The 20,282-nt window shown below is 39.6% G+C and overlaps 1 protein-coding gene across 1 annotated transcript in view; it reads left to right on the top strand.

Moving 5' to 3' along the window:
• The window catches only part of CAPN9 (calpain 9), a 329,028-nt gene that overhangs the window by 141,997 nt on the left and 166,749 nt on the right, over nucleotides 1-20,282 (top strand). Inside the window, exons 5-7 of the mRNA XM_053711177.1 lie at nucleotides 3,675-3,843; nucleotides 10,530-10,613; nucleotides 14,761-14,846. Of these exons, the coding sequence (XP_053567152.1) occupies nucleotides 3,675-3,843; nucleotides 10,530-10,613; nucleotides 14,761-14,846 (339 nt within the window). The remainder of the gene's footprint in view (nucleotides 1-3,674; nucleotides 3,844-10,529; nucleotides 10,614-14,760; nucleotides 14,847-20,282) is intronic.

Raw genomic sequence — 20,282 nt, 5'->3', positions numbered from 1 at the left:
TCAGAATTAAAGTCAAACCATATAAATATTCTTGGTACATGACCTTTGGCTAATAAAATAGTTAGAAATGCCTTCAAAAAGGCGGAGAGAATGGATCCCACTCCATATTTCCCTCCTACTTGACAAAAGACAAGCAATAACCTATTTGGAGGAGGAAAATAGTATGACTCTGAAAGACATAGGCACAAGAAAAATTAGCAGGGTGTGCAATCATATGGGTCAACATTAAGGTCCTGAAGATCGAAACATCCACAATGTGGCAATATATTCAAAAAGGGTCCATCATGGGACCGAGATTGCCAGTGAAATACTCAAAACATCAGTGTTTGAAGGAAGTCTCGCTTAGAAGCATTTTCACTATACATCTCAGTGGATGGGCAATGATTTTCTGATGCTTGCAATATATTCAAAGCAGCATTGTCACCTACATTGAAGGTGTAATGTAAATGATCTGATTACACAGTATTGTATAGCAATACAACTTACATGTGTCAACAGAAACTCATTCCCTTTTGTTATAATACAATAGTAGAATTGTGACATAAATAATACACCTAAAGGTAATGGGGGGTTGTGGGTATATAATCAATGTATATGTAATATTTAATTTATCTGTATTGTATTGTATAATGTTATAATACTTAATTTAAAGTCTTGTCGGGATTGTAAAAATAGTGTATTTTACCATTCCTGTTTTTTTTTTTTTAGGAAGATCTTGTGTTCACAATATTATTTCATAGAAGACAATAGCCGCGACTTTTATCTTTATTTATGTATTGCCAAAATACGTTTTCACTGTTGTGTACGTGTTATAATATTGTGATGGCATTGTAACAAAAGTGTTCAATATTAAAAACTATTTTTTTTTACAGTGCGGTCACAATATTAGAAGTATAACATGTTCAGCACAGTGAGAACTTATATTGGCAATACATAGATAAAAACAAGTCCAAGTTACTGTCTTCTATAAAATATTAATACTGCAAACACAAAATCTTTCTGAAAAAAACACAACAAAGGCAAAATACACGATTTTTACAATCACGAGAAGACTTTAAAAACATATAATATTATACAAAACAAGCAAAATAATGTTCCCTATGCACCACAGCCCATGGGCCATTCGCCTAAGGACAGGGGAGAAATTATTCCATTTCCCTTTCGCAAATCTCCCCTATATAGGATTGTTATAAGCAAGTCAGCAGTGCGAAGCTAGGCTGGCGTATCATATTGAGTTGGATTTATTTGAACATATTCCTTCGTCTTTGTATATATAACCGCCCATAAGAACATAATCTTGTTTACTATGCCATAATAGTGGAAACCGGTCATGTCCATAACAAGCCACGACATGTTCCTAGAATTTTAGTATTTCCAGCTTACTATGTATACTCTTCTCATATCTGCATCTTATGTTATTATCAATGTCTGCTATTTGTATATCCCGTAGGTTGCGTGTTTACTGTTTTGAATATCAGCTGTTTAGACGTAGAGCAATAATAGTCTATTACGATAGGACTAGCTAAAAGTGGGCATTGTTGTTTTTTAACCTATCCTGAGTCTGTTGTGTCCTTTTAAACATGTGTGAGGCTAGGCACTGTAGGCTATGACTACGGCAGCATTAGCCGAAACGCGTAAGCCATCCAGTGCTACGCCACTTGTATGCTTGTGTCCTTGAGGGTTGCAGTACCCCTGCTTTTAAAGTTGTTTCAATAAATATGGATTTTATTTAACTTTGGCAAACCATCCCCTCTTTTGTTTACTGGATTATACAATACAATACAGATAAAAGAAACATTGCATGTACATCAATCATATACCACATCCCCACTGCTATAGGTTTAATAGGAAGGCGCTTTTTTGCTGTTATCTTTATTACCAAAGTAGATTGCAGACGTCACAAATATAAAAGTGGACTGTAGGCGTTTCATCTCATTGTCATGAGTGTGTAATATTCAAAGCACTGTCTTCCATCTTGGATGCACCTTTTCAGCCATATCAGTCTTGCCGGCTATTCAATGGTGAGAATTTCCAGTGTGTCAAATCTAGTGAATGTACAGTGAAACTTAGTTTACAAATGCACCAAAACCATTGTTTTAGCAAATGCAGTGTTTGTTGTGTAAACACACTTTAAATACAACCACCCCCGACCCCTGCCAAGACTGCAGCAAGGTGGCGATGGGGGCAGACTTTTCTGAAGCTGCGATCCTTTTTATTTACTATGAGACATATATTGTTACTTGTCGGAACAGAGAGGTTCAGCCCACTTTTTTGGAATATATTGCCAGACCCATGGACTGGCGGACTGGCAGACTGGCAAGGTCAAAAAGGCAATTTCTTGTGGGTCTGACTATGTTTTGAATATCAGGACCTAAGTTTGAAGGCATTAGTTTACCTGTTTTTTCTCACAGTCTCATATTACCATATCAGTATTCTTTTATCAGTACCAATGAAGTTCTATCAATGCTGCAGAAGCAAACACATTGAACTAGTAGGAGTTAGTAAAATTATGTAATGAAGACCCATGGGACTGCCTTATATCTGTTGCACTAATTCTTCACAAAGACAGGTCGAGGAAGCTGCAATTACTTGAGTAGAATAAGCCTGAATCTTAAAAAGAATGCGCTTTTTTCCCCCTGATATTATAAGATTGGCTAAATACATTTTTGGAAGTTTTCTGGCTTTTCATGCAATCAGAAAGGGGAGAGAGAAGTGAGAAAGGGACAGAAAGGAGGGAAAGAGAGAGGGAAGAGGAGAGGATAGAAGGGGAAGATGAGAAGATGGAGATGATAGAAGAGAAGAAAAGGATAGAAGGGAGGGGGAGTAGCGAGAGAGAGAGGGAATAGAAGGGAGGGAGAGGATAGAAGGGAGGGAGGTATTTGGGGAGTGTAAACTGTGGCACAGAAGTTTGTGCGTTTTAAATATGAATAACTGCATAGGGTGCTAACATTATGTACACAGCCTCTCCCTACAGGTGGTCCCCTTAATATATAAAACATTATGCACTTAAACATCCTATTGGACTGCAGCAGTGCTCAGAGACAGATCTCATAGTGTGCAGACAGCAGACCTGAGCTCTTCTTGCACTCTCACAGGGGATCTGGATACCTCACTAACCATGTGTGCAGCAAGCATGCAAGATGCAACTGGGGAACTCTTGTTCTGTGGGGCTTGGATTTCTGCCACTGAGCGTACAGCACCACTTCTCTAGGTACTGGTGGTAATGTGGGCGGGAGTACAGGGGAGCCCAGCTAACATCACTAGTGTGTTACCCAGGCTTCCCAGTACTCCACATCAATGTGATCACACAGGGAGGGAGAAGTTGAAGTGGTGGCAATTCGGTATTGCAGACTGTCTCAGCAGGACAGACCTTAGAGTTCAGGACAGCTGGGAGGTAATGCAACATCATAAATCTGTGTAAAAGTGCCCCCATGAAATTTCCCTGCTTATATCTAAGCTTAAAAAAACCCTGCTGCACATGTTGCCACTGATACACCAGTACCCCCCCCCCCTCCCCTCAAAAAAATGATTCAGTGACGCTTGTTAAAAACTTTTCTAACAAAACACAATTTACCAAATTAACATTTTGCATAGAGATGAAGTATTTCAGGTTGAAGTTGTGTCTAAAATAACTGATTTTTATTTTATAACGTTAATATCTGTATTTGTTTTAGGCTAAATGGGAGCTATGAGGCTTTAAAAGGTGGCAGCACAATAGAAGCTATGGAAGACTTCACTGGAGGTGTTGCAGAAACATATGAAACCAAAAGTGCCCCTGATAATTTTTATGATATAATGGACAAGGCTCTTAAAAGAGGATCAATGTTGGGCTGTTCTATTGATGTAAGCACTATCCTAAATGCTAATTATGTATATTAACACATGTACATTTGGGTAAAACTTCTCACAAGAGTTACATTGAAACCAAGGAAGCACTATTTTAATAAAGTTAAAATAACAACAACAAAAAAGACAAAATGGTGTATAGATTACACAATGTTAATTTTTATATATATACACAGGTATATATATATATATATATATATATATATATATATATATATATATATATATATATATATATATATATATATATATATATATATATAAACCTTATAAACTTATACAATACCATTCCTTTAGAAACAAGTGCAGTCAATTTTAAACATTTCATAGTGCATTAGAGTGTGCACCCACTAATTCTGATAGATATATATATATATATATATATATATAATACGTTAGTGTACACTTACCATTAGTGCACATGCGCGCATATACACATGTACTCATATACACGCACATGTACACACTAAAATATACACTTACACACTCACTGATTATAAACGCGTATGTGCTAATACACATTCACCCCCTCCCATGCCCATACACATTTTCACATCCCACTCCAATGCTGATACCACTACTACCCCCCTTCCATGCCCATTCTCTCTCTCTCTCCCCTTCCATGCTCATACCCCTTCTTTCTCCTCCCCTTCAATGCCCCTTATCTCACCCCCCTTACATGTCCATATGCCTTATTGCCCCTCCACACTCTAACATTAGTGCTAAATTAGGCGCATGGTGGCAATGCACTTTAAGGAGGGGGTGGGAATATGACAACACATCATATCCCCTGCTTCCCTTACCGATTGGCTGAAACGTACTGCAGGGAAGCCTGTTAAAACGAGAGGGATCCTGCAAGGACTCGGCGAGGGCACCTGTCAGAGGGGTCACTGTGCGACAGGCGTGATCTTTGTGTGCACAAGGGTGATTTTAGTGTGAGCCCAGGCCTATGAAAATGTAATTGAAATAAATATCCCAAGTAATCAAGAAATTCTTTAATCCAGATTTCCTGTTTTTTAGTAATAATTACCTGATATTCTTATTACATCTTGTGTGAGCACTACACACCAGAGCTCTGAAGGATGCTTGCAGATTGTTCTTACATGCATTTTTTTCTTTCAAGGACAAATATACAATTTTTGCCCTTTCCCTTAACAGAACAACTGTTTTCTTTTTTAAAAGAACATTAAACACCTCTAGCTTTTGTATAAAAAGTGTGCTTTGTTCCACGCTCCCAAAAAAATAATTCTGTAAACTGCAAAAGTTTCAAATCATATAAAAATTTTTTTAGTAGTTTTCAGCATTTTGGAAACCTAGGTTATAGATTTTGCTGTTTTACCTCTCTAGGGCCTAGATTTGGAGTTCGGCGGTAAAAGGGCTGTTAACGCTCCGCAGGTTTTTTTCTGGCCGCACCATAAATTTAACTCTGGTATCGAGAGTTCAAACAAATGCTGCGTTAGGCTCCAAAAAAGGAGCGTAGAGCATATTTACCGCAAATGCAACTCTCGATACCAGAGTTGCTTACGGACGCGGCTGGCATCAAAAACGTGCTCGTGCACGATTCTCCCATAGGAAACAATGGGGCAGTTTGAGCTGAAAAAAAACCTAACACCTGCAAAAAAGCAGCGTTCAGCTCTTAACGCAGCCCCATTGTTTCCTATGGGGAAACACTTCCTACGTCTGCACCTAACACTCTAACATGTACCCCGAGTCTAAACACCCCTAACCTTACACTTATTAACCCCTAATCTGCCGCCCCCGCTATCGCTGACCCCTGCATTACACTTTTAACCCCTAATCTGCCGCTCCGTAAACCGCCGCCACCTACGTTATCCCTATGTACCCCTAATCTGCTGCCCTAACATCGCCGACCCCTATGTTATATTTATTAACCCCTAATCTGCCCCCCACAACGTCGCCGACACCTGCCTACACTTATTAACCCCTAATCTGCCGAGCGGACCTGAGCGCTACTATAATAAAGTTATTAACCCCTAATCCGCCTCACTAACCCTATCATAAATAGTATTAACCCCTAATCTGCCCTCCCTAACATCGCCGACACCTACCTTCAATTATTAACCCCTAATCTGCCGACCGGAGCTCACCGCTATTCTAATAAATGTATTAACCCCTAAAGCTAAGTCTAACCCTAACACTAACACCCCCCTAAGTTAAATATAATTTTTATCTAACGAAATAAATTAACTCTTATTAAATAAATAATTCCTATTTAAAGCTAAATACTTACCTGTAAAATACATCCTAATATAGCTACAATATAAATTATAATTATATTATAGCTATTTTAGGATTAATATTTATTTTACAGGCAACTTTGTAATTATTTTAACCAGGTACAATAGCTATTAAATAGTTAAGAACTATTTAATAGTTACCTAGTTAAAATAATAACAAATTTACCTGTAAAATAAATCCTAACCTAAGATATAATTAAACCTAACACTACCCTATCAATAAAATAATTAAATAAAATACCTACAATTACCTACAATTAACCTAACACTACACTATCAATAAATTAATTAAACACAATTGCTACAAATAAATAAAATTAAATAAACTATCTAAAGTACAAAAAATAAAAAAGAACTAAGTTACAGAAAATAATAAAATATTTACAAACATAAGAAAAATATTACAACAATTTTAAACTAATTACACCTACTCTAAGCCCCCTAATAAAATAACAAAGCCCCCCAAAATAAAAAATTCCCTACCCTATTCTAAAATACAAATATTACAAGCTCTTTTACCTTACCAGCCCTGAACAGGGCCCTTTGCGGGGCATGCCCCAAGAATTTCAGCTCTTTTGCCTGTAAAAAAAAACATACAATACCCCCCCCCCAACATTACAACCCACCACCCACATACCCCTAATCTAACCCAAACCCCCCTTAAATAAACCTAACACTACCCCCCTGATGATCTTCCTACCTTGTCTTCACCATGCCAGGTTCACCGATCCGTCCTGGCTCCAAGATCTTCATCCAACCCAAGCGGGGGCTAGACATCCACTGAAGAAGTCCAGAAGAGGGTCCAAAGTCTTCCTCCTATCCGGCAAGAAGAGGACATCCGGACCGGCAAACATCTTCTCCAAGCGGCATCTTCTATCTTCTTCCATCCGATGACGACCGGCTCCATCTTGAAGACCTCCAGCGCGGATCCATCCTCTTCTTCCGACGACTAGACGACGAATGACGGTTCCTTTAAGGGACGTCATCCAAGATGGCGTCCCTCGAATTCCGATTGGCTGATAGGATTCTATCAGCCAATCGGAATTAAGGTAGGAATTTTCTGATTGGCTGATGGAATCAGCCAATCAGAATATAGTTCAATCCGATTGGCTGATCCAATCAGCCAATCAGATTGAGCTCGCATTCTATTGGCTGTTCCGATCAGCCAATAGAATGCGAGCTCAATCTGATTGGCTGATTGGATCAGCCAATCGGATTGAACTATATTCTGATTGGCTGATTCCATCAGCCAATCAGAAAATTCCTACCTTAATTCCGATTGGCTGATAGAATCCTATCAGCCAATCGGAATTCGAGGGACGCCATCTTGGATGACGTCCCTTAAAGGAACCGTCATTCGTCGTCTAGTCGTCGGAAGAAGAGGATGGATCCGCGCTGGAGGTCTTCAAGATGGAGCCGGTCGTCATCGGATGGAAGAAGATAGAAGATGCCGCTTGGAGAAGATGTTTGCCGGTCCGGATGTCCTCTTCTTGCCGGATAGGAGGAAGACTTTGGACCCTCTTCTGGACTTCTTCAGTGGATGTCTAGCCCCCGCTTGGGTTGGATGAAGATCTTGGAGCCAGGACGGATCGGTGAACCTGGCATGGTGAAGACAAGGTAGGAAGATCATCAGGGGGGTAGTGTTAGGTTTATTTAAGGGGGGTTTGGGTTAGATTAGGGGTATGTGGGTGGTGGGTTGTAATGTTGGGGGGGGGTATTGTATGTTTTTTTTTACAGGCAAAAGAGCTGAAATTCTTGGGGCATGCCCCGCAAAGGGCCCTGTTCAGGGCTGGTAAGGTAAAAGAGCTTGTAATATTTGTATTTTAGAATAGGGTAGGGAATTTTTTATTTTGGGGGGCTTTGTTATTTTTTTAGGGGGCTTAGAGTAGGTGTAATTAGTTTAAAATTGTTGTAATATTTTTCTTATGTTTGTAAATATTTTATTATTTTCTGTAACTTAGTTCTTTTTTATTTTTTGTACTTTAGATAGTTTATTTAATTTTATTTATTTGTAGCAATTGTGTTTAATTAATTTATTGATAGTGTAGTGTTAGGTTAATTGTAGGTAATTGTAGGTAGTTTATTTAATTATTTTATTGATAGGGTAGTGTTAGGTTTAATTATATCTTAGGTTAGGATTTATTTTACAGGTAAATTTGTTATTATTTTAACTAGGTAACTATTAAATAGTTCTTAACTATTTAATAGCTATTGTACCTGGTTAAAATAATTACAAAGTTGCCTGTAAAATAAATATTAATCCTAAAATAGCTATAATATAATTATAATTTATATTGTAGCTATATTAGGATGTATTTTACTGGTAAGTATTTAGCTTTAAATAGGAATTATTTATTTAATAAGAGTTAATTTATTTCGTTAGATAAAAATTATATTTAACTTAGGGGGGTGTTAGTGTTAGGGTTAGACTTAGCTTTAGGGGTTAATACATTTATTAGAATAGCGGTGAGCTCCGGTCGGCAGATTAGGGGTTAATAATTGAAGGTAGGTGTCGGCGATGTTAGGGAGGGCAGATTAGGGGTTAATACTATTTATGATAGGGTTAGTGAGGCGGATTAGGGGTTAATAACTTTATTATAGTAGCGCTCAGGTCCGCTCGGCAGATTAGGGGTTAATAAGTGTAGGTAGGTGTCGGCGACGTTGAGGGGGGCAGATTAGGGGTTAATAAATATAACATAGGGGTCGGCGATGTTAGGGGTAGCAGATTAGGGGTACATAGGGATAACGTAGGTGGCGGCGATTTGCGGTCGGAAGATTAGGGGTTAATTATTTTAAGTAGCTTGCGGCGACGTTGTGGGGGGCAAGTTAGGGGTTAATAGATATAATACAGGGGTCGGCGGTGTTAGGGGCAGCAGATTAGGGGTACATAAGTATAACGTAGGTGGCGGTCGGCAGATTAGGGGTTAAAAATTTAAATCGAGTGGCGGCGATGTGGGGGGACCTCGGTTTAGGGGTACATAGGTAGTTTATGGGTGTTAGTGTACTTTAGGGTACAGTAGTTAAGAGCTTTATAAACCGGCGTTAGCCAGAAAGCTCTTAACTCCTGCTATTTTCAGGCGGCTGGAATCTTGTCGTTAGAGCTCTAACGCTCACTGCAGAAACGACTCTAAATACCGGCGTTAGGAAGATCCCATTGAAAAGATAGGCTACGCAAATGGCGTAGGGGGATCTGCGGTATGGAAAAGTCGCGGCTGAAAAGTGAGCGTTAGACCCTTTAATCAATGACTCCAAATACCAGCGGGCGGCCAAAACCAGCGTTAGGAGCCTCTAACGCTGGTTTTGACGGCTACCGCCGAACTCTAAATCTAGGCCTAGGGATCTTAGACAAAGCACAATTTTTACAAAAAAGCAATAGATGTTTAAGATAGCCCTACACGATTATTTAAGAGACAGAGGTGAATACAAAACACACAAACTGAGCGAAAAAAGTGGATGATCTCTGTATAATGCTCACTAGTACTAAAACATGTGTATTAAAGCACATAGCCACTATGAACCATTATGAAGATGAATACAGTTAAAGAAACATTTAGCATTTGAGAAATATACACTGAATAATAAAAATACTTTTAAAAGGATACAGATCATCTTTGAAGCATACAAAACGGATTTTGTTTTGCTTTATATATAGGTACCATTGTTGTTTCTATTCAATCCACCAAGACCTTCTCTGCCCCCTATGTAAGTTCACCTGCTCAAAGCACCCAGACCCACTGACACAATGACTCCCCAAATACCCACACCCTATGGCAATTTACCCAAAACAGTAAGTTCCAGCTGATGCAGTTATTTCCTTCACTGCTGGATGGATCCACAATTTTAATTAAAGGGATATGAAACCCATTTTTTTCTTCTTTAATGATTCAGATAGAGCATACAATTTTAAAAAACATTTTCTAATTTACTCCTATTATCATTTTTTCTTTGTTTTCTTGCTATCTTTATTTGGAAACCAGGAATCTAAGCTTAGGAGCCGGACCTTTTTTTTGTTTAGCACATGGGTAGTGCTTGCTGATTGGTGGCTAAATGTAGCCATCAATCAGCAAGCGCTACCCAGGTGGCTGGACCAAAAATGGTCCGGCTCCTTAGCTAGAGATTCCTGCTTTTCAAATAAAGATACCAAAAGAATAAATAAAAATTGATAATAAGACTCAATTAGAAAGTTGCTTAAAATGGCATGCTCTATCTGAATCATGAAAGAAAAAAATTGGGTTTCATATCCCTTTAAGCCCTAACACCCTGCTCCTTCCAGCCATAAGTTACCCATGTAGGGAGTCATCAATGCTTGCTATAGGGGCACTGGGGATGCTAGCAGTATAGGAGAACCATAATGTTTTATGCATTAACAATTTATAATTTTAGTCTTGTAAAGCATGTATTTATTTTACTGTACTGCTTTTACAGATCACAAGTTCTGCTGAAACAGAGGCTAAAACCCCACAAGGACTTGTAAAAGGACATGCATATTCAATAACTGGTCTGGATGTTGTAAGTGGCAAACATATTTGTGTACTAAGATTTATTAAAGCCTATAATATGTCTCAAGGAGATTTGGGTTTTAGGCAGGTTCTAAGCAAAATGCTTCTTTTTCTGCATTCACTAAAGAGTTTCTTATTTCTAATTGTTAACTTATGTATAGCTTGTCACATGTAATCTTTCTCATGAAAGGCTGATACAATATAATAAGGACATTTTATCACATTAATGCAACCATCACTAGAATCTTACATAACAAAAAAATGTGAGATGACATCTGTTATTGAGATTAATCTTGTCACTGGCTGATGTGTTCATTTTTGTCACAAATTCTTAGCAGATAGTAATCTGATATTTGCACATGATTTACATTTCTTGTGTATCTAATGAGATAATCATCTGCCAAATGATGAGAACCATACTGAGCAGTTTTAGTGTTTTTTTTCTAAAAGGACACTAAAGTCAAAATTAAACTTTCATGATTTCAGATAGAGCATGCGATTTTAAAAAACTTTCCAAATCACTTCCATTATCAAAATGTGCACAGTCTTTTTATATGCACACTTTGAGACACCAGCTCCTATTGAGCATGTGCAAGAATTCACAGTATATACATATATGCATTTTGTGATTGGACGATGGCTGTCACATGATCCAGGAAGATGGTCCTTTACCTACACTATATACTTTGTTTCACAGCCTAAATATCATTACTTTTTTTTCTTCATTCATTTTGTATGTATATTGTTTGCCATTGGCTCACTTTTATCTCTCCCTAACTAGCTTGTTGTTTTATCATCTTATTTACTTCAGTTCCTATCTAGCTTTATAATTAAAAGCTTTACATTTATTTTTTCATTATTAAAAAAGAAATAAAAACCTATGCATAATATTTTCTTGCTAATCTTTGCTTTGATTACATATTTAATGACAGCATTAATTTAGTTTTTAAACCCCTGTAAATATGCCTTCCTGGGGCCCCATCCGATATGCAGCGTCGCCCGCAAAAGCCGGCGACGCCAGTTTTTGCGTGGGTTTGGTATCCTATATACAGCGCCGCATATAAATACGCCACGTATATTTCACCCATCGGACGTAGTTTTTTCCCCCATAGACTAACATATAAAACTCACGCAATTTGGTATCCAATATCCAGCGCAAGGCCTTACGTGGCGAAAATGGAGAAAACTCACTCCATTTTCACCTCGCCATAAAATGCAGCCATAGCAGGTCTTGCGCGGAGTATGGGAGCACCGTAACTCCCTAAAATGCCTGCAAAAAAAAACCTAACACCTAACGCATGCGCAATGTCTATCTACCTGTCAACCACAATCCCCCACCGCAATACCTAATAAAGTGTATTAACCCCTAAACCGCTCCTGGACCCCGCTGTCACCTACATTATATGTATTAACCCCTAAACTGCCTCTCCCGGACCCCGCCACACTTAAATAAAGTGTTTAACCCCTAAACCGCCACTCCCGGACCCCGCCGCCACCTACATTAAATATATTAACCTCTAATCTGACCCCCCTACACCGCCGCCACCTACATTAAATGTATTACCCCCTAAACCTGATTGGATCAGCCAATAGAATGCAAGGTCAATTCTATTGGCTGATCCAATCAGCCAATCGGATTGAACTTCAATCCGATTGGCTGATTAAATCAACCAATCGGATTTTTCTACCTTAATTCCGATTGGCTGATAGAATCCTATCAGCCAATCGGAATTCAAGGGACGCCATCTTGGATGACGTCATTTAAAGGACCAGCCATTCGTCGGGTAGTCGTCGGCCTAGAAGGATGTTCCGCGCCGGAGGTCTTCAAGATGGAGCCGTTCCTCGTCGGATGGATGAAGATAGAAGATGCCGCTTGGATGAAGATGTCTGCCGGTCCGGATGTCCTCTTCTGCCCGGATAGGATGAAGACTTCTGCCGGTCTGGATGTCCTCTTCTGCCCCATTGGATAACCACTGGTGCCCGGGCTGGGTGAAAACGGCTCAAGCTAGGGTGATCTTCAATGGGGTAGTGTTAGGTTTTTTAAGGGGGGATCGGGTGGGTTTTCGAGTAGGGGTGTGTGGGTGGTGGGTTGTAATGTTGGGGGGTATTGTATTTCTTTTTTTTACAGGCAAAAGAGCTGATTACTTTGGGGCAATGCCCCGCAAAAGGCCCTTTTAAGGGCTATTTCTAATTTAGTTTAGGATAGGGAATTTTATTATTTTATTAAGCTTATTTATTTTATTAGGGGGCTTAGATTAGGTGTAATTAGATTAAACTTCTTGTAATATTTTTTTATTTTTTGTAATTTAGTGTTTGTTTTTTTGTAATATAGTTTAGTTTATTTAATTGTATTTTATTTTAGATAATTGTAGTTAATTTATTTAATTAATTTATTGATAGTGTAGTGTTAGGTGTATTTGTAACTAACTAGGTTAGGATTTATTTTACAGGTAATTTTGTAATTATTTTAACTAGGTAGCTATTAAATAGTTATTAAATATTTAATAGCTATTGTACCTAGCTAAAATAAATACAAAGTTATCTGTAAAATAAATATAAATCCTAAAATAGCTACAATGTAATTATTAATTATATTGTAGCTATCTTAGGGTTTATTTTATAGGTAAGTATTTAGTTTTAAATAGGAATAATTTAGTTAATAATATTAATATTATTTATATTTATTTAAATAATAATTAAGTTAGGGGGTGTTAGGGTTAGACTTAGGTTTAGGGGGTAATTCATTTAATGTAGGTGGCGGCAGTGTAGGGGGGTCAGATTAGCGGTTAATACATTTAATATAGGTGGCGGCGGGGTCCGGGAGCGGCGGTTTAGGGGTTAATACATATAATGTAGGTGGCGGTGGGCTCCGGAATCGGCAGTTTAGGGGTTAATACTAGGATAGGTTTATTGTGGTGTGGGCTATGGTGGTTTAGGGGTTAAGAATTAGGCTTATTGCGTTGTGGGGGGTTGTTGGTCTAGGGGTTAATACATTTATTATTAGGAGTGAGAGGGGTGATTGCGGATATAGGGGTATACGTCTCGGGCTGATTTTTGGGAGGCGTGTTAGACAGTTACGGGAGATTTAATATTTTAGTTAGTTTTTTTAGGTGCAGGCAGTTTCTAAAGTGCCGTAAGTCACTGGCGACTCCAGAAATTTGTAGTTACGCTAATTTCTGGACATCGCTAGTTTGTCCGACTTACGGCACTTTAGCAACTGCCGGCGGGGTATATGTAATACCCCGATGTGCAAGGTGAAACTACAGGCGGCGCGGGCTCCCTCGCTTGCGCCGAAAACTACGCCGTATATCGGATCGCACCCCTAGCTTTGGACTACATTTGTCTATCTCAGAGCTAATTCATTATAATATAAATGCATAACTTGTCTGACATTTAATTAATGGTTAAGGGAAACCTATCTACATCTTAAATCCTCACTCTGTCCTGTTCTTTCATTTAATTCTATGTCCATATTAAGGTTTTTATGTTATAATAAATGATAAATACTTAAAGGGACAGTCTATCTTTTTAAACAATTAAAAATTCTGGAATAGACAATCCGTTTATTCCCCATTCCCAAGTTTTGCACAACCAACACGGTTATTTTAATATACTTTTAACCTCTTTGATTAGCTTGTATTTAAGCCTCTGCAGACTGCCCCCTTATATAAGTCCTTTTGACAGACTTGAATTTTAGCCAATTAGTGCTGACTCATAAATACCTCCATGGGAGTGAGCATAATGTTTACCTATATGAAACACATGAACTAGTGCTGTCTAGCTGGGAAAAATGGTCAAAATGCACTGGGATAGAGGAGGCTTTCAAGGTTTTAGAAATTAGCATATGAGCCTACCTAGGTTTAGCTTTCAACAAAGAATAGCAAGCGAACAAAGCAAATTTGATGATAAAAGTAATTTGGAAAGTTGTTTAAAATTGCATGCCCTAGATAAATCATGAAAGTTTAATTTTGACGTGGCTGCCCTTTTAAGTGCTGAAAGTGAGAAATTTGGCTTTTGTCACAAGCAAGATGCCGTAAAAAATATTTCCCTAAACAAGAATGAATCTTGATATTTTATATCTTCCTTTCATTAATGTTAGCATTTTGAATGAAATTAAATGTGGCTATGACTAAAAGCAATTCTATTTTTATCTAAAGGTAAATTTCAGAGGTCAAAAAGTAAAGCTCATCAGAGTAAGAAACCCTTGGGGGCAGGTTGAATGGAATGGACCCTGGAGTGACAAGTAAGTTATAAATTACAATAGGTGTATTTAGCTGGATAATTTAAGGTGCAGGTTTTTTTTCTCGTTTTTAATCATTGGCAATGCTGTAGCAATAAAAACCTGTATAGGATATGCTTAAATTGTCATTATTTTTTAAACAAACCAACTCAATTATTATGTCTGTCTGTGATACAATAAAATTTAGAAATGTCCATTATAATAACCAAATGTGCACACTTAGGGGCCGATTTATTAAGCTCTGTATGGAGCTGGATGCCCCTGTTTCCACGCAAGTCTTTAGGCTCGCCGGAAACAGAAGTTATTAAGCAGGGGTCTAAAGACCGATCTTTAAAGGGATAATAAATAACCCCAATTTTTTTCTTTCAGGATTCAGATAGATCATGCAATTTTAAGAAACTTTCTAATTTACTCCTATTATCAATTTGTCTTTGTTCTCTTGTTATCTTTTTTTGAAAAGCAAGAATAAAAGCTTAGGAGGCGGCCCATTTTAGGTTCAGCACATGGGTACTGCTTGCTGATTGGTGGCTAAATGTAGCCACCAATCAGCAAGCGCTATCCAGGGTGCTGAACCAAAAATGGGCCGGCTCCTAAACATTCATTAATGTCTTTTCAAATAAAGATACCAAGAGAACAAAGACAAATTGATAATAGGAGTAAATTAGAAAGTTGCTTAAAATTGCATGCTCTATCTTAATCATTAAAGAAAACAATTGGGTTTAGTGTCCCTTTAAGCCTTTGGCTGGGGGGTCCTCCTGGTGGCCAGGTTCTTAATTCCCACAAGTAATGAATGAAACGGTCTAAAGACCACTACTCCATAACTTGTCCGCCTGCTCTGAGGTGGCGGACAGAAATCAACCCGATCGAATACGATCGGGTTGATTGCACCCCCTGCTAACGGCCGATTGACCGCAAATCTGCAGGGGACGGCATTGCACCAGTAGTTTACAAGAACTGCTGGTGCAATGATAAGGAGTGATACGCTACATTGTATCATGTTCGCTCACACTATGATAAATCTACCCCTTAGGGCTGTATCAAATAAAAGAAGGCATCCTGATCAAATGATGCTGGCAAAATAGTGCAAAGCAATGCGCTGCTGGCATCCATGTGGTTAAAGATAGTTTGCACCCCAGGCAGCACACTATGATGTGCAGATAACACTACTATGTTCGCAAAGTCACTTGCAGCATTGTTGCCCCAGTGATATCTTGAACACAAGCAACATTGTTGCAGTTGTAATATTGGGGATCAGGGGAAATTTAAGAAAAGAACCACATGTATCTGATATGTAGCTGTTCACATTTTAGTTAGAGAAAACACAAATAAAGGAATGTAGCTAATTTCTGCAATGTTTTTGTAGACACACAAAAGGGTTAACAAAAAGGATACATTTTTGTCCCCCAAAATAGACATTCCTGTACTAGAAAAAACAAACAAAATAGAACAATTTTTTTGTTTTTATGCTCACGAAACATGTCACTGTCCACCAAGAAAGCAGCAAAAGTCCAGTTTTATCAGTTAGAGAGCAATCAGTTGAGGAACAATGTACTGTAATGTAATGCAAGTATATTATCAGAGTTCATTTTATTCCAAACACCCTTTTAAATGGACTGGGCTCTCTCTCCCAATCAGAGACTGGTTTCTGCTGTTACTTCTTGTTTACATTTCTTTTCTATAGAGAATACTGCAGTATTCATACTTTCAGTAGAGCTGGTGGTTTAAACAGGCTAAATCATCTATTTTAAATAAAGGTAACATAGCTATTTGTAAACAATTTAATACACCTCAGCAAGTAACATGGCTCATTAGGAACATATGGGCTAGATTACGAATATGAAGCGCTAACAGTTATGCGTAAGCGTATTACAAGTTGAAAGTAAATGCGATTGCTTCAGCTCAATTCAAGTTAACACATGTCGGGTTAGCACAACCTCAGAGCTTACTTTTTAATGTAGCGCTGACATTCAAATACCCAGCGCTCCACCGCCCACTTCAAAAGTCTATTTTATTCTGTGAGCTAAAAACAAAATTTATGCTTACCTGATAAATTTCTTTCTCCTGTAGTGTAGTCAGTCCACGGGTCATCCATTACTTATGGGATTATAACTCCTCCCTAACAGGAAGTGCAAGAGGATCACCCAAGCAGAGCTGCTATATAGCTCCTCCCCTCTACGTCATACCCAGTCATTCGACCAAAACCAAACGAGAAAGGAGAAACTATAGGGTGCAGTGGTGACTGGAGTTTAATTTAAAATTTTAGACCTGCCATAAAAAACAGGGCGGGCCGTGGACTGACTACACTACAGGAGAAAGGAATTTATCAGGTAAGCATAAATTTTGTTTTCTCCTGTTAAGTGTAGTCAGTCCACGGGTCATCCATTACTTATGGGATACCAATACCAAAGCTAAAAGTACACGGATGACGGGAGGGACAGGCAGGATCTTTACACGGAAGGAACCACTGCCTGAAGAACCTTTCTCCCAAAAACAGCCTCCGAAGAAGCAAAAGTGTCAAATTTGTAAAATTTGGAAAAAGTGTGAAGTGAAGACCAAGTTGCAGCCTTGCAAATCTGTTCAACAGAGGCCTCATTCTTAAAGGCCCAAGTGGAAGCCACAGCTCTAGTAGAATGAGCTGTAATTCTATCAGGAGGCTGCTGTCCAGCAGTCTCATAGGCTAAACGTATTATGCTACGAAGCCAGAAAGAGAGAGAGGTAGCAGAAGCTTTTTGACCTCTCCTCTGTCCAGAATAAACGACAAACAGGGAAGAAGTTTGGCGAAAATCTTTAGTTGCCTGTAAATAAAATTTCAGGGCACGGACTACGTCCAGATTGTGCAGAAGTCGCTCCTTCTTTGAAGAAGGGTTAGGGCACAATGATGGAACAACAATCTCTTGATTGATATTCCTGTTAGTGACTACCTTAGGTAAGAACCCAGGTTTAGTACGCAGAACTACCTTGTCTGAATGAAAAATCAGATAAGGAGAATCACAATGTAAGGCCGATAACTCAGAGACTCTTCGAGCTGAGGAAATAGCCATTAAAAACAGAACTTTCCAAGATAACAGCTTGATATCAATGGAATGAAGGGGTTCAAACGGAACACGTTGTAAAACGTTAAGAACTAAGTTTAAGCTCCACGGCAGAGCAACAGTCTTAAACACAGGTTTAATCCTGGCCAAAGCCTGACAAAAAGCCTGAACGTCTGGAACTTCTGACAGACGTTTGTGCAAAAGGATGGACAGAGCTGAGATCTGTCCCTTTAAAGAACTAGCAGATAAACCCTTTTCTAAACCTTCTTGTAGAAAAGACAATATCCTAGGAATCCTAACCTTACTCCATGAGTAACTCTTGGATTCGCACCAATGTAAATATTTACGCCATATTTTATGGTAAATTTTCCTGGTAACAGATTTCCTCGCCTGTATTAAGGTATCAATTACTGACTCCGAAAATCCACGCTTTGATAAAATCAAGCGTTCAATCTCCATGCAGTCAGCCTCAGAGGAATTAGATTTGGATGTTTGAAAGGACCCTGAATCAGAAGGTCCTGTCTCAGAGGCAGAGACCATGGTGGACAGGATGACATGTCCACTAGATCTGCATACCAGGTCCTGCGTGGCCACGCAGGCGCTATTAGAATCACCGATGCTCTCTCCTGTTTGATCCTGGCAATCAATCGAGGAAGCATCGGGAAGGGTGGAAACACATAAGCCATGTTGAAGGCCCAAGGTGCTGTCAGAGCATCTATCAGAACCGCTCCCGGGTCCCTGGACCTGGATCCATAACAAGGAAGCTTGGCGTTCTGGCGAGACGCCATGAGATCCAGATCTGGTTTGCCCCAACGCCAAAGTATTTGGGCAAAGACCTCCGGATGAAGTTCCCACTCCCCCGGATGAAAAGTCTGGCGACTTAGAAAATCCGCCTCCCAGTTCTCCACGCCTGGGATGTGGATCGCTGATAGGTGGCAAGAGTGAGACTCTGCCCAGTGAATTATCTTTGAGACTTCCATCATCGCTAGGGGACTCCTTGTCCCTCCCTGATGGTTGATGTAAGCCACAGTCGTGATGTTGTCCGACTGAAACCTGATGAACCTCAGAGTTGCTAACTGAGGCCAAGCCAGAAGGGCATTGAAAACTGCTCTTAATTCCAGAATATTTATGGGAAGGAGACTCTCCTCCTGAGTCCATGATCCCTGAGTCTTCAGGGAATTCCAGACAGCGCCCCAACCTAGCAGGCTGGCGTCTGTTGTTACAATCGTCCAATCTGGCCTGCTGAAGGGCATCCCCTTGGACAGATGTGGCCGAGAGAGCCACCATAGAAGAGAATTTCTGGTCTCTTGATCCAGATTCAGCATAGGGGACAAATCTGAGTAATCCCCATTCCACTGACTTAGCATGCACAATTGCAGTGGTCTGAGATGCAGGCGTGCAAAGGGTACTATGTCCATTGCCGCTACCATTAAGCCGATTACCTCCATGCATTGAGCCACTGACGGGTGTGGAATGGAATGAAGGACACGGCAAGCATTTAGGAGTTTTGTTAACCTGTCCTCTGTCAGGTAAATTTTCATTTCTACAGAATCTATAAGAGTCCCTAAGAAGGGAACTCTTGTGAGTGGCAATAGAGAACTCTTTTCTTCGTTCACTTTCCACCCATGTGACCTTAGAAATGCCAGTACTAACTCTGTATGAGACTTGGCAGTTTGGAAACTTGACGCTTGTATCAGAATGTCGTCTAGGTACGGAGCTACCGATATACCTCGCGGTCTTAGTACCGCCAGAAGAGAACCCAGAACCTTTGTAAAGATTCTTGGAGCAGTAGCTAAGGGAAGAGCTACAAACTGGTAATGCCTGTCTAGGAAGGCAAACCTTAGGTACCGGTAATGATCTTTGTGAATCGGTATGTGAAGGTAGGCATCCTTTAAATCCACAGTGGTCATGTTCTGACCCTTTTGGATCATGGGTAAGATTGTCCGAATAGTTTCCATTTTGAACGATGGAACTCTTAGGAATTTGTTTAGGATCTTTAAATCCAAGATTGGTCTGAAGGTTCCTTCTTTCTTGGGGACCACAAACAGATTTGAGTAAAACCCTTGTCCGTGTTCCGACCGCGGAACCGGGTGGATCACTCCCATTAGTAAAAGATCTTGTACACAGCGTAGAAACGCCTCTTTCTTTATCTGGTTTGTTGACAACCTTGAAAGATGAAATCTCCCTTTTGGAGGAGAAGCTTTGAAGTCCAGAAGATATCCCTGAGATATGATCTATAACGCCCAGGGATCCTGGACATCTCTTGCCCAAGCCTGGGCGAAGAGAGAAAGTCTGCCCCCCACTAGATCCGTTTCCGGATTGGGGGCCCTCACTTCATGCTGTCTTAGGGGCAGCAGCAGGTTTTCTGGCCTGCTTGCCCTTGTTCCAGGTCTGGTTAGGTTTCCAG

Source organism: Bombina bombina, chromosome 4 (genome assembly GCF_027579735.1).
Source record: "Bombina bombina isolate aBomBom1 chromosome 4, aBomBom1.pri, whole genome shotgun sequence".
Classification (NCBI taxonomy): Eukaryota; Metazoa; Chordata; class Amphibia; order Anura; family Bombinatoridae; genus Bombina; species Bombina bombina.
The sequence above is the reverse complement of the archived record's forward strand: the minus strand, read 5'-3'. Positions and strand labels throughout refer to the sequence as shown.